Below are 26,633 nucleotides of genomic sequence, written 5' to 3'. Positions count from 1 at the left end.
TTGTATGTTTCTATGTTTTGTTTGGTCAGGGTGTGATCTGAGTGGGCATTCTATGTTGGATGTCTAGTTTGTCTGTTTCTGTGATTGGCCTAATATGGTTCTCAATCAGAGGCAGGTGTTAGTCGTTGTCTCTGATTGGGAACCATATTTAGGTAGCCTGTTTTGTCATTGTGAGTGATTGTCTATGTTAGTTGCTTGTGCCAGCACAGTTCTTATAGCTTCACGATCAGTTTTCGTTTTGTGTTCAGTGCTTTCTTTAATTAAAATATCATGAACACATACCGCGCTGCGTTTTGGTCCGATACCTGCTACACCTCCTCTTTAGACGAAGAGGAGGAAATCTACCGTGATCGTGTTAAGCTCTACAATACTTACCCAAGAAGACTCACAGCTGTAATCAAAGTCAAAGGTGTTTCCAAGGGGTATGACTACTTTTGCAAGGCACGGTAATGTCCAATACCAAGGTAGGGCCAAAACCATATGGATTTGGAGAGTGAAGCTAAAATGTGAAATTTTGTATTTTAAACAAAAGGTTTCATGTACTATGACTTTAATACACTTTAAGTGAATTTGTCCAAATAATTATGGCTTCTTCAAATTGGAACTATACATAAAGTGAGTTCATTTCTAAATTGTGAAAAGGTGACCTCTACTATCACCTCATATGAAACATTTGATCTCAAATCCAAAACTCTGGAGTTTAGAGTCAAATTGTACATTTTGGCTTCACTGTCAAAATACATATGGTGTTGGTTGTACAGTTCAATTCATTCTAGGAGATTAGATGAAGTAAACATCCCATCCAGAGCATGGCTTCCACCTCACTTTCTGCTCCTGCCCATTTATTATGCAACAAATGAGATGTTGGCTTTATTTTAAAGCTGCACTATGCAGAAATTGCTCCGCCATTTCATGGTAGCTAATATCAGTTGTTTGAAGCTGTTGTACAAAACCAAAGTGAAAGACTCAAGAACGGGACGCATAGAAATAATGCACACTGTAGAACAGATCTACTGCTTCTTATTCTTGCTTTCAAGTAAAATGATGATCTGTAACCACCCAAAAAGTTACATATTACCACTTTAACTACAAGGCCTATGCACTTGCAAGTTAACTACAATTGGTGTTGTACTAGGATTAGCCTGTAAATGCAGTCACAGGAATTTCAATGTACTGCAAATTGACCTCCTTTGAAGTTCTATTGGCAAGAATCTTGAGAATAGGGACAATCATTTGCCCCTGATGCACTGGACACTGAAACAATAAATCCTTGTATTTATTTAATCAACACCCACCAGAACATGAATAAAGTTAGTGGGCCAAACATTTGCATTGTTCATTTTACATCTATGCCTAGCCTTAGACTACACTCTTAGAAATGGTTCTTTGACTGTCACCATGAGAGAACCCTTTTTGGTTCTGGTTAGAACTATACTATATACCCGAGGAGGTTTTGTATATGATCAATATACCATGGCTAAGGGCAGTTCTTATGCATGACACAATGCGCCTAGATGCAGCCCTTTGCCGTGGTATATTGGCCATACGTCACAAACCCCAGAGGTGCCTTAGCAGTAAAAATAAATGTTCTGTCATACCCGTGGTATAGGGTCTGATATACCAAGGTTTTCAGACGATCTGCATTCAGGGCTGAAACCACCCAGTTTATAAATAAACTTCTACACAGGATATGTGAAAAGAATGTGTTGATGTCTGAACAAACATTAATAATTATACATGAAACATGCATAGCTTTACAATTGTAGAACCTAACAAACGATCTAACTAAACAAAAGGAAGAAAAACAATCAACTAAATTCTTTGGCGTGAACAGGTGTCCTTTGTCCTGGTCTTGTCCACATTCTGATTATGCCCACATTTGTAGAAATGCGTCTACACATGGTCTTATCCGTCCACTGTGTCCGCATTGTGAATAGATTTACTGTTCCCACAGACTTATTTATTTAAAGACACATATATATATATATTCCATAAGTCAATGATGCCTCCTGTCAATGGTTTTAGAAGGCAGGAGGATTTAAAAGGGTTTCACTGTAAACTCCAGACGTGGTCAGGAAGATCTGATCACAATGATTATTTTAATCGTTTAACACCCGTCTGAAAATGTGGGCACAATCAGACTGTGGACAAGATCAAGGCATATAAAAAATGTTAAAACCAGGTATAAACGGGGCTAAATAGAGGTAAGGGCTCAAGGAAAGGGTGTGATGTGAGAGCAGGTGAGTGAGCGAGCAGGTGTTGTGTGAAATTGAAGAGGTGTGTGAGTGGTGGAGGGGGAGGTAAGGGTAGGCCATGTTTTTAGGCAGGACTGAAAGATGATGATGGACTCAGAGTCACGGATGGCTGGAGGGAGTTCCAGAGCCTAGGGGCAACCCTGGAGAAGGCAGTGTCACTGAAACTCTAGGGGGTTGGACCTGGGGATGACAAGGTGGCCAACTGTGGTAGAGCTGAGACCGCATGAAGGCTGGTAGGAGAGAAAGTCAGAGAGGTAAGGGTAAGGTATCTCCGCTGTTGAAAACGAAATGCTAGTCTTAAAGAAATGTGAGATAATGTCTAGATGCTTTTTATAGTGGAGATAAAGTTAATAAATTGCCTGGCTGGGCTGATGAGACAGTGGATTGCGCAGTCAGATGGAACAGAGTAAATAGGCATTTTATCATAGATTTAGCCTGTGGTAACTTGTGGAATAGACACTGGCTGGAATGCGATTTTTAAACAATCAGGATTAGGCCCACCTGTTGTATAAAATATTGTATTCAATAGTCAAGAAAATTGTCTACTTTTTACAAGTGTCAGTCCTCATATTTCTAATCTTAGGCCTTTAGCCAATGGCTAAATTAGGCTACAGTATTTTAATCACTATTACATTGAAACTACTATTGGTAAGTCCAGTGACGCCAAATCGAATTTGATTGTTAATATTTCAACAAACTTGATGCCTTTGTCGTCATTATGCATTTTAATTTCTGCACTCTTAAGATCCAATGTTTTGTAACTTAAAGATTTTATGACTCAATGTTCAGCAATGTATTATGTTTTCTCCTGTCCACTGCTGTATTTCAATGTACTGAACCTCTGTTTGGCTTTCCTATCAGAGATGTATTTGTCTTAACTACAATATATTTATTATGTCCGTGGTTCAAAAGTTACAAGAATCATGAATCATTTAGTGTCACTGAAACGTAGTATATGACCAGCACGTTATTATCAGTGAAAGTGACTATCTGATAGCAAATAAACTCTTTTGTTGATTTTGTTTTTGCAAGCCTGGATTGATGTCCAATGGAATGGCTTGAAATGCTATGAGAGAGTAGTCACTCATCCCCAAAAAGTGTGCTTCATACATGCTCACAACGCGTGTTATTGGTGTAATGTAACCTTAATACAAGGTCTGACAGTGCCTGATGTTCTGACGATATTAACATCAGACCGTTTTTTGTTCTAACTGGGTCATTTGGAGCTGTTAGACATTCCTCTCTTTTATTAAATATGAAAATGCTCTTTAACTGCCTTTTTTAAATGACATTATGTTATGGTGGTGGATTCCAAATAGATGTATTATAAATGTTTACAGTAGGCCTATTGCATATTCAGTAGTATTATCAGAACTATTATCTGGTTTTCCCAACCCTGAAAATGGGGGAAAAATGTGGGGCGGCAGGTAGCATAGTGGCTTGAGCATTGGGCCAGTAACCGAAAGGTTGCTGGATTGAGTCCCCGAGCTGACAAGGTAAAGGTAAAAAAAATCTGTCGTTCTGCCAGTGGAACACTGCTCCCCGGTAGGCCATAATTGTCAATATGAATTTGTTCTTAACCGACTTGCCTAGTTGAATAAAGGTTCAATTTAAAAATAAATATATTCTGTACACTCTCAGGGTCAATTGCAACCAACAGGCAGAACATAACACACAGCTCTAGGTTAGAGCTGGATCTCTTAACAGTACTAAAGGGAGAACACATGCCACTGCGTGTTAAATCAAACTGCAACCAAAAACCAACAAGAATAAACCAGCAGATCAGTTGATCTCCCGCTGTTACTGTGTCAAATGAGTTAGATACCAGACAGCTGCGTCCAGGTTATCTACTCCAGGCCCCAATGAAAAATCGATCCAGCAGGGACATTGAAAATAGCGAGGCTGGTAATTAATGGAAACTATTTAATGTAAAACTACAGACCCAGTGAAATGTAAGGAACTCGAGTACAGTAAATCTGAGAAGGGTATAGTTCAGAGTACTGAGCGGTACTCTACTTTCCTGTATTAAACTGTACTCCTTGAGTTTACTATACAGTAAAGTACAATACAGTATATTATAGACCTCTATGTTTGGGCCACATTAGAATATAATTTGTCATAAATTGATTAGACTAACTGAATGAAAACAGATTGATTAATATAATCATTATTGGCTTGATTAAATTACCTATGTTAGAAGTAGACCGTTTAGGAATACTTTATTTTCCTCTTTTGATAAGATATGACAAGTTGTACTCATGGATTAAAGTAAGTATACCAACACAAGCTTTACATCAATATAATGTGTAGAGTAGCTTAAATTGCCACAGTTGATTATCTCTTTAGGGAGTGGTATATAGTGGCAGAAATTGAGATCAGCTGTGCTGGTTTTATTTTACCTTTATTTAACCAGGCAAGTCAGTTAAGAACAAATTCTTATTTTCAATGACGGCCTGGGAACAGTGGGTTAACTGCCTGTTAAGGGGCAGAACGACAGATTTGTACCTTTTCAGCTCGGGGGTTTGAACTTGCCACCTTCTGGTTACAAGTCGAATGCTCTAACCACTAGGCTCCCCTGCCGCACCGGTGATCTTAACACATATTGATATGGTTTAATGAGAGACCACCTAGTGTTGAGATGGTGCTCAATGTTTGCAATTTATCCTCAAATACTAGCTTCTGTGTCTTTATAAATTATTTTTAAAAATCTTAATAATCGAGAAATTGTTACATAAATACAAAATGGCCCATTATTCATTCATATCTAATTGTTTGCCAAACGTACAACCCAGAAATTGCTCAGTCATCATGATTATCATATTCTTAGGCCATACATAATATACTGTATTTATTGTATGAGCTGACAGTGCTGTAAATTATATGCAATAATAAAACCCACCAGCTATTGGACAAGAAATCCCTGGCATTTCCACTGCAGTGATGAAATGTTGATGACGCAACCCAGCTAGCACATAACATTCTGTGAACCACATGTTTCAGAGCTTGTTGAGAGCATGGTTGTCCTATGGTTATTTTGCATACAACTTTCTAGAAATGGATACTTGATTAGCTTCGGACCATTCTCAGCACATTTTAAGGAATGTTATTTTATTAGTATTTCTTTCCTTCTAGGATTGTTTTCCAACTGGTCTGACAATGGGAATGTTCTCAAATAGGTAAGTGAACATTAGCAAACGATGTTCTTCTGTGGGAATTTCAGTCTTTCAGCATGACATTTTCTGCAGGTTTTGTCATGGTTCTATTTAGTCTCTCTGTAGGCCAGTGACACGATCTCAATTGAATCCATTTTAAATTCAGGCTGTAACACAACAAAATGTGAACAAATGTCAATGGTTGTGAATACTTTTAAAATTACATTCTCAGCGTCAACAAAACTCTTAAGTGTGTTTGGGTGTGTTGGCCGCGCCCACTAATTGGCCACGCCCACTAATTGGCCACCCCTGATCTTTAATGAGTGCTTGTTTCCTTGTGAAATGTGGTCTGGTTGAATAGACTTAAATTAACACCTTTTGTATGAGTTTTAAAAAACATGTCATGCTACTTCCATGCTGGCGGCACAGTGGACTAATTCTATGGATAGAGAACATAAGAGCATTGATTTAAATCTCACTGATGCCATGCCACAATAAGCAATGTGTTTGCATGATTAATGCCTAACCGAATTAATTTGTGCTTGGAGTTCAAAGCAGTTAACCTAAACTAAGCTAGCAGTGTTATTAAAAGTCTTACTGAAAAATGATATGAAAGTTTTAATGAGGTTATTAAAAAACCTCCATATATCCTTTAAATTTAGTTCAAAATGTTCAAAACATTCACAACATTTAGAGAATGATCTCATAATGTTATTTAATTACCTCCAATAACCTATAATTTCCATTCTCAGACATTAATAAAACCTCCCAGGAAAACTTTCAGGGAACCATAGTAAAACGTTCTCAGAATCTCCCTGCACCTAAAAATTAAGTTCCAAGAACAAGTGGGAATTTTCACTTCCGTTCTCAGAATGTTTAAAAACGTTCTGTTTACCGGTCAGAAAACGTATGACTTCTTTCCCAGAACCAATGGGAAACCAAAAACGAACGTTCCAACAACTTCCAATTGACAATATGTGCTAGCTGGGGAGCCAGTCCCCTCCTACAATTGTGCAGGAAGATGGTGCAAGCGCTGACAGATCAAACGTCAATGCTGCACGGACGGATCTCATATGGATGAAACTCTGAGTTGGTAAGCAACCCTCGTTTTCATTGCATTTTGTCATTAGTCCACTGGTATTATTGAATGACCGCCATTTTCCGCTATTATGGTTTAAAATAAAGCTATTTATGGTGTCAACACCAATCGTCTATCTGGCTGCGTGAGCGGTGAGGCAACTGGTTTAGGAAAATTGTCATGTCTCCGATAGTGATGGCTTTATTCTATTGGATTGTAATGTTTAATATGTTTCGATAGGCTCGGATTAACAGTTTTGTCCAAACAGATTTCAGTGCGCTAAAATGAAATGTGGGCGCAACAAATATCCCTTTCTATTTAAACCAGGGGTGTTTGTTTTGATAAACCACTGCACCTGTTCTGTAAAACAGATGGGGCCTAGGCTGATTTATGTTATCATTCGGAATTGCACACTTCTCAAGAATTTGGCAACCACTGTTTTTTTATTTTCCTTTTTTTTTGCAATGCAATAAACACTAGATTATTCTACAGCACAATATATGGCTTTTGTATTATTTCCCATGACAATTGTGACCAACAACAGGATTAGTGACATGGTATTGACAATATAAGCACATGCACATAGCAGCCTATGAAAGATTTGTACCCTATGAAATAGTGTGTATTGACTGTGGATCATCTGACTCTTGACAGGGGTGGTGACCAGAACAGCCCAGAACATCACTGACAGGGGGGGTGAGCAGAACAGCCCAGAACATGTGATGTCACTCAGCCTGATCTAGAAGCATGGGGCTGAGGCTAGTTGACAAGGTAAGTTCATTCTGAGTATTGATACACCCTCAGTTACTGTTCATAAAGATAACTACAAGGTACCTGAGATGCTTATTTCTACATTCAATTAACTGTTTAAATTACATTTTTACAAATGTATAAAAATATAACATTACATTTCCATAAGTATTCAGACACTTTGCTATGAGACTTGAAATTGAGCTCTGGTACATCCTGTTTCAGTTGATCATCCTTGAGATGTTTTTACAACTTGATTGAAGTCCACCTGTGGTAAATTCAATTGATTGGACATGATTTGGAAAGGCACACACCTGTCAGTCGACCGTGCATATCGGAGTGAAAACCAAGCCATGGGGTGAAAGGAATTGTCCGTAGAGCTCCGAGACAGGATTGGGTCGAGGCACAGATCTGGGGAAGGGTACCAAGAAGATTCTGCAGCATTGGAAGTCCCCAAGAACACCGTAGCCTCCATTATACTTAAATGGAAGAAGTGTGGAATCACCAAGACTCTTCCAAGAGCTGGGCACCCGGCCAAACTGAGCAATCGGGGAGAAAGGCCTTGGTCAGGGAGGTGACCAAAAACGCGATGGTCACTCTGACAGTGCTACAGAGTACCTATGTGGAGATGTGAGAACCTTCCAGAAGGACAACTGTCTCTGCAGCACTCTACCAATCAGGCCTTTATGGTAGTGGCCAGACGGAAGGCACGCCTAAGTAAAAGGCACATGACAGCCCTCTTTGAGATTGCCAAAAGGTACCTAAAGGACTCTCCAACCATGAGAAACAAGATTCTCTGGTCTGATGAAACCAAGCATCACATCTGGAGGAAACCTGGCACCATCCCCACGGTGAAATATGGTGGTGGCAGCGTCATGCTGTGGGGATGTTTTTCAGCGGCAGGGACTGGGAGACTAGTCAGTATCAAGGGAAAGATGGATGGAGCAAAGTACAGAGAATTCCTTGATGAAAACCTGCTCCAGAGCGCTCAGGACTTCAGACTGGGCTGACGCTTCACATTCCAACACGACAACGACCCTAGGCACACATCCAAGACGATGCAGGACTGGCTTCGGGACAAGTCTCTGAATATCCTTGAGTGGCCCAGACAGAGCCTGGACATCTCTGGAGAGACCTGAAAATAGCAGTACAGTGACACACCCCATCCAACCTGACAGCGCTTGAGAGGATTTGCAGTGACGAATGGGACAAACTCCTCAAATACAGGTGTGCCAAGCTTGTAGTGTCATACCCAAGAAGACTCAAGGTTGTAATTGCTGGTGAAGGTGCTTTGACAAAGTACTGAGTAAAGGGTCTGAATACTTATGTAAATGTAATATTTCAGTTAAAATATATTATAGATTTTTTTATATAACAATTTAATCAATTTTAGAATAAGGCTGTAACATAACAAAATGTGGAAAAAGTGAAGGAGTTTGAATGCACTGTAAGTCACCAGTTTGCCCTGCAAATGGGATTTGAGCAGCTTTCAATTTTATTTACTTTTTTACTCAAAGTCAGATCGACAACAAAGCACTATCATTGATCTCGGCACCCAGAATCGAATACAGTGTACACGCTGGCCAGTTAATCGATTTGTTACCTTCCTGTAACAGTCTGTCACTAAAGAGTAACAAACACCGCAATAACTATTGATGTATATCATTTACATGTACCCCCCATCTTTTCCAGCAAGGGCAGCAGAGCCAGAAGATGGTGATCTTCGGAGCCATCTTCCTCCTTATGACCCTCCTCATCCTCTATAGCTCCAACAGTGGCAATGACATCAGCCCCTTGTACAGTCCCTTCAGGGCGTCCACGCCTCATCATGCCATCAAGGTCACCAACCTCAAGAAATGGGCAGGGAAGGAGGGCTATGTTGCTGTCTATGGAAACAAGGTAACTCGCACTCAGGGTTGGAATTACAGAGAAATTCTATGGAACGTCTATTTAATCTTGGAGACCTGGTCAAGAAGGACACCCTAATATAAAACACATGGGAGCTCAACCAAAAATATATATATATTTTTCAACATATTGTACATAGGGCAGAACAAGTGTTTAATCAGAACATGCAGTACACTACAAACCGGTAGTGGAGAGCGGGGCAAATTGAACCGTCTAGAGAAATATAGTTTATAGGTTTCTAACAAAGATATCTACATATTTCAGGATGTTGTGTATCCCTCAAGAATTAATGTAAACATTACAGGTAAGTTGAGCTGTGGAACAGGGTAAGTTCAGCCGCCTAGAAGTGTCAGTACTGAATTGAGTATTACCACTACCTTTTTAAATCCATGTATGTCTTTATTTCCCAAACAATTTAACACAATCCAAACCACTGTCTTTTTAATAGTTTGAAGCATATTTTAACACTGGCTTACTACGTTACAAACACTTTGTACTTGGCTCAACTTACCCTATGGCCATTGGCTCAACTTACCCTATGGCCATTGGCTCAACTTACCCTATGGCCATTGGCTCAACTTACCCTATGGCCATTGGCTCAACTTACCCTATGGCCATTGGCTCAACTTACCCTATGGCCATTGGCTCAACTTACCCTATGGCCATTGGCTCACCCTATGGCCATTGGCTCAACTTACCCTATGGCCATTGGCTCAACCCTATGGCCATTACCCTATGGCCATTGGCTCAACTTACCCTATGGCCATTGGCTCAACTTACCCTATGGCCATTGGCCTTACCCTATGGCCATTGGCTCAACTTACCCTATGGCCATTGGCTCAACTTACCCTATGGCCATTGGCTCAACTTACCCTATGGCCATTGGCTCAACTTACCCTATGGCCATTGGCTCAACTTACCCTATGGCCATTGGCTCAACTTACCCTATGGCAAACATTTACTATATTAGCCCACACAGTTACAAGTCATACTTGAGTAAAAGTAAAGCTACCTTAATAGAAAATGACTAATTTGAAAGTCACCCAGTAAAATACTACTTGAGTAAAAGTCTAAAAGTATTTGTTTTTAAATATACATAAGTATCAAAAGTAAATGTAATCGCTAAAATATCTTAAGGATAAGTGTAAAAGTATAAATTTAAAATTGCTTATACCACAATGTTTTATGTATTTATTGATAACCAGAGGCACAGTCCAATGCTCAGACAATTTACAAATCAAGAATTTGTGTTTAGTGAATGTTCATGAACCATGAATGTTCTCTCGATGTGTGTGTTTTTGACCATTTTCCTAAGCATTCAAAATGTAACGAGCACTTTTGGGTGTCTAGGAAAATATAAGGAGTAAAAAGTACATTATTATCTTTAGGAATGTAGTGATGTAAAAAGTTGTAAAATATCAATAATGACTAAAGTATTTCTACTTAAGTACTTTACACCACTACAAGGATGCATTTTCATGCTAGGTTTAGCACCTCATATTGAAGCTTATAGAGACCCCAACAGATGTACAGAACAATCTTAAAAATGATCTACTATAGTTTTTATACAAGCATCATAAAACCTCTATCAAATTTTTGGGACATAACTTGCTTATCACTTTTTCCATGTTGTCCTTCACAGACTCTATGGAATGATGACCTCTTCCTAAATATTTGGTCAAATTATTACTTTTATCCACTAACGAGTGGCTCAATGTATCCCTTTAGGTCAACTTACCCCACTCTCCCCTACAGTAAGCTTACCCACCATAATAATATGGTGGTAATAATCATATGAATATGCAGGGCCCCCTTGTAACAATCAGTATAACATATAAATGTACTCTCACCCACAAGCCTAAAAACATTACTATTTGCTTCCCCCAAAGGGTTCAAATAATCTGGGTCAAGTCAGCTATTTTTAGGGCACCTCCAGTAGTCTAGGTGTAATTTGAACCCTGTTCCCGCTCACACTTGCGGCATCAAGTTGTATCGGTGAATACATTTTTTTTTTTTTTAAACACTGGTTAAATGTAGCTATGTACTGCGTGATTGATTCATAGATGCAATCATGCACAGCCCAAAAACAAAACATGCATTTATTTTTAGGAACATCCCAAGTCCAAAATGAAGTAAAACTTAACTGTCCCTAGTGGAAAGCTGTTGCACAGTCCATACAACTGTGTTCATATAGCTGTGTAGAATTGTGGTGTGCTTGTTTACAGTACATGTGTGCAGTGTATGTTCATATTTGTGCATGGGTCTTTCATTAAATGAGTCCCTTCTGTGTCGTGTAACTTGGTGGTTCAACTCAACGCACATGTTCAACTTAATAATCCAAATGTTTTCCCATCTCGAGAGATGCAATAAAAGAAGAGTGCCTATAATGTGCCAAATAAAGTAGCAGGGTTGACTTAAAATCAGCCGCAAAATCCCCTTGTGACAAGGGAATGGAAGCTTCCCAGCTAGCACATTTGGTTCCTTGGAAGTTGTGGGAATGTTTTTGGTTTCCTGTTGGTTCTGGGAACGAAGCCATACGTTTCCTGACCGGTAAAACATTTTTTTATACGTTCTGAGAACGCAAGGTAAATTTCAGCTGTTCTGGGAATGTACATTTTTAGGTTGCAGGGAGGTCTCATTAACGTTTGAGAATGGAAATTACAGGTTGTTTTGAAGGTAATTAATGTTCTGAGAACATGTTTCAATAGGACTGTTAATAATACTGCTATACTGTTTCAATAGGACTGTTAATAGCACAGATAGGACACATGGAAATTCATTTGCTTTGGCATTAATCATGTAAACACTTTTTTTTGTGTTCTCTATCCATGGAATTAGTCAACTGAGCCACCAGGATGGAGCTAGCATGCCATCTTTATTTAACTCAAACAAAGCTGTTAATTTTTGTCTATTCAAACAGACTCCATTTCAAAGGGGAAAAAAGCACTCATTAGTATCAGGTGTGGGTGAATTTAGTGGGCGTGGCCAACACACATGAACACACTTAACAAGATAGAATGAGAGTTTTGTTGAAGCTGAGAATGGAATGTAGGATTTTGACCTTTTTGGGATAGGGGGCAGCATTTCCACTTTTGGATGAAGAGTGTGCCCAGAGTGAACTAACTCCTACTCTGTCCCAGATGCTAATACATGCATATTATTATTAGTATTGGATAGAAAACACTCTGAAGTTTCTAAAACTGTTTGAATGATGTCTGTGAGTATAACAGAACTCGTATGGCAGGCGAAAACCTGAGAAAAACCCAACCAGGAAGTGGGACATCCTGAGGTTTGTAGTTTTTCAAAGCTTGGCCTACCAAATACACATTGAGATATGGATGAGGTTACACTTTCTAGGGCTTCCACTAGATGTCAACCGTCTTTAGAAACTGGTTTGAGGTTTCTACTATAAAGGAGGGGCTCATGAGACCTCTGAGTCAGTGGTCTAGCAGAGTGCCTTGGTCTCATGACGCGCGCTCCCGACAGGGTTACTTCTCGTTCCAGTGCTTTTCTGAAGACAAAGGAATTCTCCGGTTGGAACATTATTGCTGTTTTATGTTAAACATCCTAAAGATTGATTCCATACATCGTTTGACATGTTTCTAAAGGACTGTAACGGAAGTTTGAGTTTTTGTCTGTATGAAGTGCCTGCGCCTCATGAAGATTGATTACTGGGCTGAACACGCTAACAACAAGTGGCTATTTGGATTCCTGGGAGTGCCTTCTGATGAAGATCATCAAAGGTAAGTGAATATTTATGGTGTTGTTTTTAAGTTTGTTTATTCCAAAATGGCGTATATTCCTTTGGCTGTTTTGGGTTCTGAGCACCGTTCTCAGATTATGCTTTTTCCATCAAGTTTAACAAATCTGACACAGCGGTTGCATTAAGAAGTCTAGCTTTAATTCTGAATAACACTTGTATCTTTTATCAATGTTTATTATGAGTATTTCTGCAAAATCACTGGATGTTTTGGAATCAAAACATTACTGCACGTAAGGCGCCAATGTAAACTCAGATTTTTGGATATAACTATGCACATTATCGAACAAAACATACATGTATTGTGTAACATGCGTGTCATCTGAAGATCATCAAAGGTTAGTGATTAGTTTTATCTATTTCTGCTTTTTGTGACTTATCTTTGGCTGGAAAAATGGCTGTTTTCGACTTGGCTATGACCTAACATAATCATATGTTGTGCTTTAGCTGTACAGCATTTTTTAAATCTGACACGATGGGTAGATTAACAAGATGTTTCTTTCATTTGTTGTATTGGACTTGTTAATGTGTGAAGTGACATATTTCAAAACAAAACAAATTGAATTTCACGCGCTGCCTTTTCAGTGGAATGTTGCGCTAGAAAGGTTAAATAACATTCTTAGAATGTTCTTTGAATGTTACCAATGTTTTTATGGAACTTTCTCAACATGACTTTAAATAGAACCATGAGAGAACGCTATGCTGAAGTACTGAAATTCCCACCTACAGTGCATTCGGAAAGTATTCAGACCCTTTAACTTTTTCAAAATGTTACGTTACAGCCCTATTCTAAAACGTATTACAATTTGTTTTCTCATCAATCGACACAGTACCCTACAAAAAAAACGGAAATATCTCATTTACTTAAGTGTTCAGACCCTTTACTCAGTACTTTGTTGAAGCACCTTTGGCAGCGATTACAACCTCAAGGCTTCTTGGGTATGGTGCTACAAGCTTGTCACCTGTATTTGGGAGTTCCTGCCATTCTCTGCAGATACACTCAAGCTCTGTCAGGTTGGATGGGGATCATCACTGCACAGCTATTTTCAGGTCTCTCCAGAGATTTTCAATCGGGTTCATGTCCGGGCTCTGGCTAGGCCACTCAAGGACATTGAGACTTGTCCCAAAGCCACTCCTCCTTGGCTGTGTGCTTAGGGTTGTTGTCCTGTTGGAAAGTGAACCTTCGCCCAAGTCTGAGGTCCTGAGTGCTCTGGAGCAGGTTTTCATCAAGAATTTCTCTGTACTTTGCACCGTTCACCTTTCCCTTGATCCTGACTAGTCTCCCAGTCCCTGCCACTGAAAAACATCCCCACAGTATGATACTGTCACCACCATGCTTCACCTTAGGGATGGTGCCAGGTTTCCTCCAGATGTGCTGCTTGGCATTCAGGCTGAAGAGTTCAATCTTGGTTTCATCAGACCAAAGAATCTTGTTTCTCATGGTCTTATAGTCATTTAGGTGCCTTTTGGCAAACTCCAAGAGGGCTGTCATGTGTGTTTTTAATGAGGAGTGGCTTCCATCTGGCCAGTCTACTGTAAAGGCCTGATTGGTGGAGTGCTGCGAGATGGGAGAATCTTCCAGAAGGACAAACATCTCCACAGAGGAACTCTGGAGGTCTGTCTGTGACCATCCAGTTCTTAGTCACCTCCCTGACCAAGGCCCTTCTCCCCTGGCACAGATTGGCTGGGTGGTCAGCTCTTGGAAGAGTCTTGGTGGTTCTTAAATTTCTTCCTTTAAGAATGATGGAGGCCACTTGTGAGGGGCAGCTGTGTTCTGTCTTCCTATGCTCCAGGTATCCTTCCCCAGTGCCTTTCGACAAATCCTGCTCAGCATGTGACAATTCCTTCAACCTCACTACTTGGTTTTTGCTCTGACATGCACTGTCAACTGTCTGTCTATGGGTTTCTTAAAGCTTGTGAGGGGCAGCTGGTTTCTTAAAGCTTGTGAGGGGCAGCTGTCTATGGGTTTCTTAAAGCTTGTGAGGGGCAGCTGTCTCTTGGGTTTCTTTAAAGCTTGTGAGGGGCAGCTGTCTCTATGGGTTTATTAAAGCTTGTGAGGGGCAGCTGTCTCTATGGGTTTCTTAAAGCTTGTGAGGGGCAGCTGTCTCTATGGGTTTCTTAAAGCTTGTGAGGGGCAGCTGTCTCTATGGGTTTCTTAAAGCTTGTGAGGGGCAGCTGTCTCTATGGGTTTCTTAAAGCTTGTGAGGGGCAGCTGTCTCTATGGGTTTCTTCAAGCTTGTGAGGGGCAGCTGTCTCTATGGGTTTCTTAAAGCTTGTGAGGGGCAGCTGTCTGTCTATGGGTGAAAGGCTTGACGTGTCATGCTCGACCCACTTAATTTTACACCACAACACCAGTAGAAACAGCTCACCTGCTTCTACACTATGATGTGACTATTAGACGTTTAATGTTTCATTTGAATCTTTCAAAAATATATATATATATATATTATAATGAGAGTTTTGGGGGCTACGTGGCTTAAAATCTTCCAGAGAAATCAGAGTGCACATAGGGACATTTTGGCAAGTCATTATTCATATAAAAATCAGATGTATTGCATTTCGCATTGTGGTCTATATTAAAGGGCACTTCATTTAATATAGCAGGCTTTTAAAATCCAATATTGGTGCACAATGTCTAAATATCAAATGGATAAACGGGACTCATTTAATGGAACGACCCGCATGAGAGAATTATACACTGTATATATTTTCTGACATTTATCCATTCCCTCTCCAGAATATGACCCTGCACTGCCACCACTGTGCTCTGGTGACCAGCTCCAGCCACGTACTGGGCAGCGGGGCCGGACCGGAAATCGACCACACCCAGTGCGTGATCCGCATGAACGACGCCCCCACCACAGGGTTCGAGCGTGACGTGGGCAACCGGACCACTCTCAGAGTGGTGGCCCACTCCAGCGTGTTCAGGGTGGTCAGGCGGCCCACCGAGTTTCTCAACCACACGGACCATAACTCTGCGGTCATATTCTGGGGACCGCCCACCAAGATTGGGAGAGAGGCTAAAGGAACGCTGTACCGTCTGATCCAGAGAGTGAGCATGACCTACAGTAACCTGTCCAGCTTCACAATCACGCCCAGCAAGATGCATAAGTTTGATACACTCTTTCAGAAAGAGACTGGGCGAGACAGGTGGGTGAAAGGGATGAAGGTGGGGATGAGGATGGAACAATGGGGATGATGCTAAATTAATTCAGTTTCATGAAATTTCAATTCAAAATTCTAATTACATTTCTTAATGATGATCACAACAAGAGGATTTTCCTGGAATCTAATGATAGAAATGCCCCTATCAAGAAAAACAGAAGCTTTCTTAATATATTTTTTTATCCTACGGTTTCCTTCCAAAGAGCGAAGTCTCAGTCCTGGTTGAGCACTGGCTGGTTCACCATGGTGATCGCCATAGAGATGTGTGACAATATTAAAGTGTACGGGATGGTTCCACCCAGTCACTGTGGGTGAGTATGAACAAAGGCTAAACATAACGCTAAATCGCTAATAGCAATCTTATCAATCACTTAAATCAAACTATTACATTGTGTAAATCCTAAATGTGTTCACTGAGCAAATGGTTAATCTATAATACTGATTATTATGAAACCATTGTCTGCAATTGACAGGATTGCTTTCATATACACAATGTAATATGATGTATTATGATTGTGTTTCTATGAAAGAAGCATGGCGAAGACTTTTGGGTCGAAACGTTGCACTGTAAAACAGCGAGGGGAGCATTCGACAGTGTGCGGGTATCTATCTTTCTTGTCTACAAAGGAGCCATAGAGTAATTGCTACTCATTATGTATGCTGATTGTCTTGGAGCACATTGTCAATGCAGTCATTTGTAGCACCCCTTCTCCTAGAAAAAAGCCCCAGCCCAAGAAGATGCCCTACCACTACTACAAGCCCAGGGGCTCAGAAGAGTGTGTCACCTACCTGCAGAACGAGAAGGGCCGAAAGGGGCCTCACCATCGGTTCATCACGGAGAAACAGGTGTTCGCACACTGGGCCAAGCAGTATAATATCAGCTTCACTCGCCCCACATGGTGAGATGACTGGTTCCTCTCACAAAGGTATGCCCCCTTCTCTGAATGGTAGTCATTTTTCTTGGGAATTACTGTAAGCCCTGTGATGACTTGAAGGAAATACATTAAGTATTTATTTCACATATGAAGCTGTGGGCTTGGTTTGTAACAAATAATATAAATTAGAAATGTGTTTTTTATTTTACAAAGCTAGCTACAAAAAAAGTTTACAATCTAAGTTTTACAGGAGTTAATACTGTTTTTCTGTGTACCGTAGAACATTCAATTCCAATGAAATTCCACACTCTACATTCCACACAGAAAAAAAACTGAAAAGTCCTGGAAACCTTAGCATAAAAATCTTTCTTTTATAGCTAGTTTGGTCGAATAAAAAACACATTTCTAATTATAGGGCAACTGATGTTTAATGTAAATATAAACAAACACAAAATATTTTTACATGTTTCTAATGTTTGTTTTAAAAAAAGTCCTCAAAAGCAAATGTTACAATACAATATAATATCAACTTTCTCATACTGAGGGGAGATTGTATTATCCTAGACGTTAAAGGAATTGGTTTCAGAGACGCATGCTTATAGACAGTATGGCTCAAATTAAGTGACATGTTTTGTTGCATTACGTTTTCCAATCAAACCATGTGTGGCTTTCACTAAACACAGTAAAATACCAACATCAGAACATGTTAAGCTTACCAATGGAATCATAACATTCCTGTTGAATGTAGGGGTGTGTGAGATTAAGGCATTCACACAACTGTGCTGTACTGGATGCAGAGTTTATTTTATCCTGTCAAACCATGACACAAACGAACATTGTCTCGTCGTCTTTGACCCTTCACCTCTGTGACATCCTGAGGCATGCAGCTGTTGGAGTCTGAACGATCCAAAAGAATGTATTTCGTTATTTATTGTTAGCATTGTGCTGATTGACTTGTTATTCTTCATGAATGTTCTGTAATGTCTTGAGAACAAATAACATTTCAAAACAGATGCATGACGTTTAAATTCGCATGGAATCCTATACACAGGGGATAGTAGAAACACAGGACAAAATGGAATCCTATACACAGGGGATAGTAGAAACACAGGACAAAATGGAATCCTATACACAGGGGATAGTAGAAACACAGGACAAATGGAATCCTATACACAGGGGATAGTAGAAACACAGGACAAAATGGAATCCTATACACAGGGGATAGTAGAAACACAGGACAAAATGGAATCCTATACACAGGGGATAGTAGAAACACAGGACAAAATGGAATCCTATACACAGGGGATAGTAGAAACGCAGGACAAAATGGAATCCTATACACAGGGGATAGTAGAAACGCAGGACAAAATGGAATCCTATACACAGGGGATAGTAGAAACACAGGACAAAATGGAATCCCATACACAGGGGATAGTAGAAACACGGGACAAAATGGAATCCCATACACAGGGGATAGTAGAAACACGGGACAAAATGGAATCCCATACACAGGGGATAGTAGAAACACAGGACAAAATGGAATCCTATACACAGGGGATAGTAGAAACACAGGACAAAATGGAATCCTATACACAGGGGATAGTAGAAACACAGGACAAAATGGAATCCTATACACAGGGGATAGTAGAAACACAGGACAAATGGAATCCTATACACAGGGGATAGTAGAAACACAGGACAAAATGGAATCCTATACACAGGGGATAGTAGAAACACAGGACAAAATGGAATCCTATACACAGGGGATAGTAGAAACACAGGACAAAATGGAATCCTATACACAGGGGATAGTAGAAACACGGGACAAAATGGAATCCCATACACAGGGGATAGTAGAAACACGGGACAAAATGGAATCCCATACACAGGGGATAGTAGAAACACGGGACAAAATGGAATCCTATACACAGGGGATAGTAGAAACACAGGACAAAATGGAATCCCATACACAGGGGATAGTAGAAACACGGGACAAAATGGAATCCCATACACAGGGGATAGTAGAAACACGGGACAAAATGGAATCCCATACACAGGGGATAGTAGAAACACGGGACAAAATGGAATCCCATACACAGGGGATAGTAGAAACACGGGACAAAATGGAATCCCATACACAGGGGATAGTAGAAACACGGGACAAAATGGAATCCCATACACAGGGGATAGTAGAAACACGGGACAAAATGGAATCCCATACACAGGGGATAGTAGAAACACGGGACAAAATGGAATCCCATACACAGGGGATAGTAGAAACACAGGACAAAATGGAATCCCATACACAGGGGATAGTAGAAACACAGGACAAAATGGAATCCCATACACAGGGGATAGTAGAAACACAGGACAAAATGGAATCCTATACACAGGGGATAGTAGAAACACAGGACAAAATGGAATCCTATACACAGGGGATAGTAGAAACACAGGACAAAATGGAATCCCATACACAGGGGATAGTAGAAACACAGGACAAAATGGAATCCCATACACAGGGGATAGTAGAAACACAGGACAAAATGGAATCCCATACACAGGGGATAGTAGAAACACAGGACAAAATGGAATCCTATACACAGGGGATAGTAGAAACACAGGACAAAATGGAATCCTATACACAGGGGATAGTAGAAACACAGGACAAAATGGAATCCTATACACAGGGGATAGTAGAAACACAGGACAAAATGGAATCCTATACACAGGGGATAGTAGAAACACAAGACTAAAGGGTAACAGTGGATATAGACGGAACACACCTGCTGACCTGATACAAAAGACAAGGAGTACCACCAAGAACATCTTATGGTTCTTCACTTGTGCTGTGATCTTCTATCCTTGAATAAAAAATGCTGATGGTACAGAATGTCCATTCATTTGATCCCAGAAGTATATAAAAGGTGTGAACTATTAGTCCTTTTGACTTCCTTTCAGTGATGGTTTGTCAGTGGCCACTTCCTGTTACGAACCTTTGGCCTTGTCTGGAAATGTGGCTGGGATTTTCTTCCTCAGGCTGGACATCGAGATCAAGATGGCCTCCTGTGGAAAAACCACCGGGTGGATAAAGACAGGTCAGGTTGAACTCCCAGCTGATATAATGAAAGATTACAGGCCCTGAGTTTTTCCTTACCATGTATAGAAACCAGTGGAGGCTGGTGACTTGAAAGAGTGAGGAGGATGGAAGACCCACGTTATAGGCTCGGACCGAACAACAAAGCGCATTTGGAAAATCATCAAAGACCAATTATTTTAACCGAAAATGTTTATTAAAGACATTTATAGTAAAATATTATGGGGAATAGGAATGAGAGCATCTTACACTGTTGGGAAGGGCAGCAGTGATTGTATGAGGCATGAGTAGGTGTTTGGAGGCTTGACTTCAGCGCAGGACAGGGTTGAGGTGTTCAGAGGCTTCAGTGCAGAAAAAAGTTGATCATGGATGGATGTTGTTGGAGAAGAGCCCAACTCCTCCGCTAAGGACAGGACAGGATTTGACTGGGAGGACAAAAAAAAAACACAATGAGTTAGTCCAAGCAAGGAGTAAAATCACATTGATGTGTTATCTGATTGTGTTTGTCTATGTGATTGACTCTTCATAGTAATTGAAAGAATGTATAGGGGTACTCACAGTGCTTGGAGAGGAAACATTCAATGTGCCAGTGGATGAAATGGTTCTTCAGAGGAGCACAGGGCTGTCCTGTTTAAAAAAATCATTATTAGGCAAGTCCGTTAACAACAAATTCTTATTTACAATGACGGCCTACCAAAAGGCAAAAGGCCAGGGAATAAAATAAAAAATATATATAAATATAGGACAAAACCCACATCACAACAAGAGAGACAACACTACATAAAGAGAGACCTAAGACAACAACCTAGCAAGGCAGCAACACATGGCAACACAACATGTTAGCAGCCCAAAACATGGTACAAACATTATTGGGCACAGACAACAGCACAAAGGACGAGAAGGTAGAGACAATACATCACACAAAGCAGTCACAATGAGGTTTGAGAAGGAAGGGAAGTGAGACTACCACTTGCTGGAAAATATGTTGTGTTCAATTAACTTTGGTAGGCCAGACCCAGCTGCTATAGAGAGCAATAGTAATCGCATCTTTTGTAGGCACACACTCCGCCGTGGTTCGTTGGACAAATCCTATGGGGAAAAATTGTGTTTTTAGATCAACACTGAAAACAAGGTCTGTGGTAAACGCAGGCTTGACCCTTGTTTTTCACAGAATTTAAGTTAAATTAAAAGCAAATGCTATAATGGTCATGTTAACTGATCTCAGGAAATGTATAATCTCCTAAAAGCCAATTTATGCTAGACCGAAAATGTGGTCAGTGCCATATGGATGGTGTAAAGCAGGCGAAGACCAGTACTAAACAGCATGCAATACTAACTGTACAATGCGTTGGTTTTTTAGGCTCAATCTGTGTCCGGGAAACTGGCCCCAAAAGAAAAGTCATTTCATCTCAGTAACCATTATTGTATAAGTTACTTTTTGAGGTAGTGCAATAAGAGCAAACGCTGAATTACCTTGTAGTGGTCAGAGCCCTTCAGAGGGGCACAGGGCTGTCCTGTTCTTCAGAGGACAAGGGGCTTCAGTTCTTCAGAGGACACAGGGCTGTCCTGTTCTTCAGAGGACACAGGGCTGTCCTGTTCTTCAGAGGACACAGGGCTGTCCTGTTCTTCAGAGGGCAGAGGACAAGGGGCTTCAGTTCTTCAGAGGTGCACAGGGCTGTCCTGTTCTTCAGAGGGCAGAGGGCTGTCCTGTTCTTCAGAGGGGCACAGGGCTGTCCTGTTCTTCAGAGGACACAGGGCTGTCCTGTTCTTCAGAGGGCAGAGGACAAGGGGCTTCAGTTCTTCAGAGGACACAGGGCTGTCCTGTTCTTCAGAGGGGCACAGGGCTGTCCTGTTCTTCAGAGGACACAGGGCTGTCCTGTTCTTCAGAGGACACAGGGCTGTCCTGTTCTTCAGAGGGCCATGGGGGGGAGAGAGAGAATACAGTATTCGGCATGTATTAAAAACGATGGTGATGTTGGTTTACCATAGATCCTACCCCAGGCCTTTTTCTCTAAGGAGGGAATTAAAGAATAATGACAGTATTGTTCAAGAAAAACGTGTAATATGTATGCAATTCGGTACTAAAGATTTTTAAAATGTCATTTACATTGAATGAAATATCCGGCTGTCTCTCTCTGTCTATGTACCTCAAAAGGTTGCAGTGTGTGTGTGTGTGTGTGTGTCTGCGTGTGTGTGTCTGCTTATGCGTGTGTCTACGTGCGTGGTTGAACCAATGTTTTTTTCCTCATCAATTCAGGAGTAGGGGGCTATATGTACATGAGGATACCCAAATAACAGTGTTTTTTCCCCCCTGAGCATCTCACTGAAATATCTGGCTCTCTACCTCACTTGTGTGTCCCGGTGTCAGATTACGAGCTGGGTTTACACACACAGAGAATCTTGAAAATAATCAAAAAGCCTTCTTTTATTTGAATACAGTCTTTCCTACAACAGACAATTATAAATATAAACATTTAATGGGTTTTAAAGTGTAGTACTGTGTGGTAATAATATATGTTCTATACATTTTTGGGGGTAAAAAAACATTCTGGCATACTTAAATATTGCATAGTAAAATTGTTTAAATAATTATAATTATAATGTTTAAAAGGTCTGTACTAAAGATTTAGAATTAAATAAAGCATTTTAAAATGGTATCTTACCTTTAATGAATGGAATCTCTGTCTCTTGCGCTCTCTCTGTATCTGTCTGCCTTGGTTTCCCAACACAAGAGAAAGGATTCTGGGAAAGGTGTGTGTATGTGTGTGTGTTTGAACCAATGTTTTTTTCTCATAAATTCAGCAGTAGGGGGCTGGCTATATGTACTGTATATAAGGATACCCAAACAAGATGTTTTTTTTCCCTGGGTGGGGATCAACAAAACGTTTTACACCCCAGGAGAGCACCACACATGTTTGCAGTCGCAGTCAATCACATGGACAGTAAGAGGCTCCTGCCATCCTTTAAACACATGGAGAATTTTGAAGGTGAGTTGAAATTACAATCTAAACAATGCCTTTTTTATATATCTCACTATGCGTGTTAATATGTATATATTGTATATTGTACAAGTTATGTTTTTTAATAAGGTGTGTATATATATATATAGAATGAGAGGAGGGGTTATTGTTAAATGCTTTATTTATTTATTTGTTAAAAGAGAATGGACTTGGGGCCTACACAGGTATTTACCCCAAAATGTTGTGGATAAAATCATATCAGACTTCTAAACAGCAATCACTAACTCCGAGAGGCTGCTGAGACCCAATCACAGTGAATCACTGGACAATGAATGGATCACTAGTCCCTTTAAATAATGCCCCTTTTAAATAATGCCCCTTTAAATAATGCCCCTTTAAATAATGCCCCTTTAAATAATGTCCCTTTAAATAATGCCCCTTTAAATAATGCCCCTTTAAATAATGCCCCTTTAAATAATGCCCCTTTAAATAATGCCCCTTTAAATAATGCCCCTTTAAATAATGCCCCTTTAAATAATGCCCCTTTAAATAATGCCCCTTTAAATAATGCCCCTTTTAAATAATGCCCCTTTAAATAATGCCCCTTTAAATAATGCCCCTTTAAATAATGCCCCTTTAAATAATGCCCCTTTAAATAATGCCCCTTTTAAATAATGCCCCTTTAAATAATGCCCCTTTAAATAATGCCCCTTTAAATAATGCCCCTTTAATACTTTAATAATGGTAACATATCTTACATTAAGCATAGCACATGTATATATTGCGTTTTATACCCTCTACTGGATCATGCCTATGCAGCCATGCCATCGTTCACCCATATATTTATATGTACATATTGTCATTCACCCTTTTTTTAGACTTGTGTGTGTATTAGGTGGTTGGTGGGGCCTTGTTAGATGTGTGTGTATTAGGTGGTTGGTGGGGCCTTGTTAGATTAGTTGTTAGATGTGTGTGTATTAGGTGGTTGGTGGGGCCTTGTTAGATTAGTTGTTAGATGTGTGTGTATTAGGTGGTTGGTGGGGCCTTGTTAGATTAGTTGTTAGATGTGTGTGTATTAGGTGGTTGGTGGGGCCTTGTTAGATTAGTTGTTAGATGTGTGTGTATTAGGTGGTTGGTGGGGCCTTGTTAGATGTGTGTGTATTAGGTGGTTGGTGGGGCCTTGTTAGATGTGTGTGTATTAGGTGGTTGGTGGGGCCTTGTTAGATTAGTTGTTAGATGTGTGTGTGTATTAGGTGGTTGGTGGGGCCTTGTTAGATTAGTTGTTAGATGTGTGTGTATTAGGTGGTTGGTGGGGCCTTGTTAGATTAGTTGTTAGATGTGTGTGTATTAGGTGGTTGGTGGGGCCTTGTTAGATGTGTGTGTATTAGGTGGTTGGTGGGGCCTTGTTAGATTAGTTGTTAGATGTGTGTGTGTGTATTAGGTGGTTGGTGGGGCCTTGTTAGATTAGTTGTTAGATGTGTGTGTGTGTATTAGGTGGTTGGTGGGGCCTTGTTAGATTAGTTGTTAGATGTGTGTGTGTATTAGGTGGTTGGTGGGGCCTTGTTAGATTAGTTGTTAGATGTGTGTGTGTATTAGGTGGTTGGTGGGGCCTTGTTAGATTAGTTGTTAGATGTGTGTGTGTATTAGGTGGTTGGTGGGGCCTTGTTAGATTAGTTGTTAGATGTGTGTGTGTATTAGGTGGTTGGTGGGGCCTTGTTAGATGTGTGTGTATTAGGTGGTTGGTGGGGCCTTGTTAGATTAGTTGTTAGATGTGTGTGTATTAGGTGGTTGGTGGGGCCTTGTTAGATTAGTTGTTAGATGTGTGTGTGTATTAGGTGGTTGGTGGGGCCTTGTTAGATTAGTTGTTAGATGTGTGTGTGTATTAGGTGGTTGGTGGGGCCTTGTTAGATTAGTTGTTAGATGTGTGTGTATTAGGTGGTTGGTGGGGCCTTGTTAGATTAGTTGTTAGATGTGTGTGTGTATTAGGTGGTTGGTGGGGCCTTGTTAGATTAGTTGTTAGATGTGTGTGTGTATTAGGTGGTTGGTGGGGTCTTGTTAGATTAGTTGTTAGATGTGTGTGTATTAGGTGGTTGGTGGGGCCTTGTTAGATTAGTTGTTAGATGTGTGTGTGTATTAGGTGGTTGGTGGGGCCTTGTTAGATTAGTTGTTAGATGTGTGTGTATTAGGTGGTTGGTGGGGCCTTGTTAGATTAGTTGTTAGATGTGTGTGTATTAGGTGGTTGGTGGGGTCTTGTTAGATTAGTTGTTAGATGTGTGTGTATTAGGTGGTTGGTGGGGCCTTGTTAGATTAGTTGTTAGATGTGTGTGTGTATTAGGTGGTTGGTGGGGCCTTGTTAGATTAGTTGTTAGATGTGTGTGTATTAGGTGGTTGGTGGGGCCTTGTTAGATGTGTGTGTGTATTAGGTGGTTGGTGGGGCCTTGTTAGATGTGTGTGTATTAGGTGGTTGGTGGGGCCTTGTTAGATTAGTTGTTAGATGTGTGTGTATTAGGTGGTTGGTGGGGCCTTGTTAGATGTGTGTGTGTGTATTAGGTGGTTGGTGGGGCCTTGTTAGATGTGTGTGTGTATTAGGTGGTTGGTGGGGCCTTGTTAGATTAGTTGTTAGATGTGTGTGTATTAGGTGGTTGGTGGGGCCTTGTTAGATGTGTGTGTGTATTAGGTGGTTGGTGGGGCCTTGTTAGATTAGTTGTTAGATGTGTGTGTGTATTAGGTGGTTGGTGGGGCCTTGTTAGATTAGTTGTTAGATGTGTGTGTGTATTAGGTGGTTGGTGGGGCCTTGTTAGATTAGTTGTTAGATGTGTGTGTATTAGGTGGTTGGTGGGGCCTTGTTAGATTAGTTGTTAGATGTGTGTGTATTAGGTGGTTGGTGGGGCCTTGTTAGATTAGTTGTTAGATGTGTGTGTATTAGGTGGTTGGTGGGGCCTTGTTAGATGTGTGTGTATTAGGTGGTTGGTGGGGCCTTGTTAGATGTGTGTGTATTAGGTGGTTGGTGGGGCCTTGTTAGATGTGTGTGTGTATTAGGTGGTTGGTGGGGCCTTGTTAGATTAGTTGTTAGATGTGTGTGTATTAGGTGGTTGGTGGGGCCTTGTTAGATTAGTTGTTAGATGTGTGTGTATTAGGTGGTTGGTGGGGCCTTGTTAGATTAGTTGTTAGATGTGTGTGTATTAGGTGGTTGGTGGGGCCTTGTTAGATGTGTGTGTATTAGGTGGTTGGTGGGGCCTTGTTAGATTAGTTGTTAGATGTGTGTGTGTATTAGGTGGTTGGTGGGGCCTTGTTAGATTAGTTGTTAGATGTGTGTGTATTAGGTGGTTGGTGGGGCCTTGTTAGATTAGTTGTTAGATGTGTGTGTATTAGGTGGTTGGTGGGGCCTTGTTAGATTAGTTGTTAGATGTGTGTGTATTAGGTGGTTGGTGGGGCCTTGTTAGATTAGTTGTTAGATGTGTGTGTATTAGGTGGTTGGTGGGGCCTTGTTAGATTAGTTGTTAGATGTGTGTGTGTATTAGGTGGTTGGTGGGGCCTTGTTAGATTAGTTGTTAGATGTGTGTGTATTAGGTGGTTGGTGGGGCCTTGTTAGATTAGTTGTTAGATGTGTGTGTATTAGGTGGTTGGTGGGGCCTT

The 26,633-nt window shown here is 40.6% G+C and overlaps 1 protein-coding gene across 11 annotated transcripts; it reads left to right on the top strand.

Annotated features, from left to right (window-relative positions):
• The first annotated feature begins 227 nt into the window (after positions 1-227).
• LOC118370631 (alpha-N-acetylgalactosaminide alpha-2,6-sialyltransferase 6-like) lies at positions 228-22,684 on the top strand. Of its 11 annotated transcripts, XR_008139551.1 has the most exons (10): positions 228-446; positions 5,388-5,431; positions 7,140-7,256; positions 8,928-9,134; positions 15,641-16,053; positions 16,272-16,379; positions 16,599-16,670; positions 16,785-16,994; positions 19,980-21,702; positions 21,786-22,684. XR_008139551.1 is itself a non-coding variant. In XM_052521636.1 (8 exons), the coding sequence occupies exons 2-7, from the start codon at positions 7,233-7,235 to the stop codon at positions 16,969-16,971; spliced, it is 1,011 nt and encodes a 336-aa protein (XP_052377596.1). In that variant the 5' UTR covers positions 6,374-6,500; positions 7,140-7,232; the 3' UTR covers positions 16,972-16,994; positions 19,980-22,684. The 11 variants fall into 11 exon arrangements, 3 of the variants coding, with proteins under 3 accessions (XP_052377596.1, XP_052377597.1, XP_052377595.1); XR_008139552.1 differs by lacking the exons at positions 228-446; positions 5,388-5,431 and adding an exon at positions 6,374-6,500 and having other exon boundaries at positions 16,602-16,670; XR_008139550.1 differs by lacking the exons at positions 228-446; positions 5,388-5,431 and adding an exon at positions 6,374-6,500 and having other exon boundaries at positions 21,927-22,684.
• The last annotated feature ends 3,949 nt before the right edge of the window (positions 22,685-26,633 follow it).

Source organism: Oncorhynchus keta, chromosome 6 (assembly GCF_023373465.1).
Source record: "Oncorhynchus keta strain PuntledgeMale-10-30-2019 chromosome 6, Oket_V2, whole genome shotgun sequence".
NCBI classification, from domain to species: domain Eukaryota; kingdom Metazoa; phylum Chordata; class Actinopteri; order Salmoniformes; family Salmonidae; genus Oncorhynchus; species Oncorhynchus keta.
The sequence above is the reverse complement of the archived record's forward strand: the minus strand, read 5'-3'. Positions and strand labels throughout refer to the sequence as shown.

Excerpts from the sequence above, each read along its gene's own strand:
- LOC118370631 (XM_052521636.1), top strand. The coding sequence starts at position 7,233 with ATGGGGCTGAGGCTAGTTGACAAG. Across the intron at positions 16,380-16,598 it reads GTTCCACCCAGTCACTGTGG|AAGCATGGCGAAGACTTTTG; the intron begins GTGAGTATGAAC and ends TTTCTATGAAAG. Across the intron at positions 16,671-16,784 it reads GAGCATTCGACAGTGTGCGG|AAAAAAGCCCCAGCCCAAGA; the intron begins GTATCTATCTTT and ends CCCTTCTCCTAG.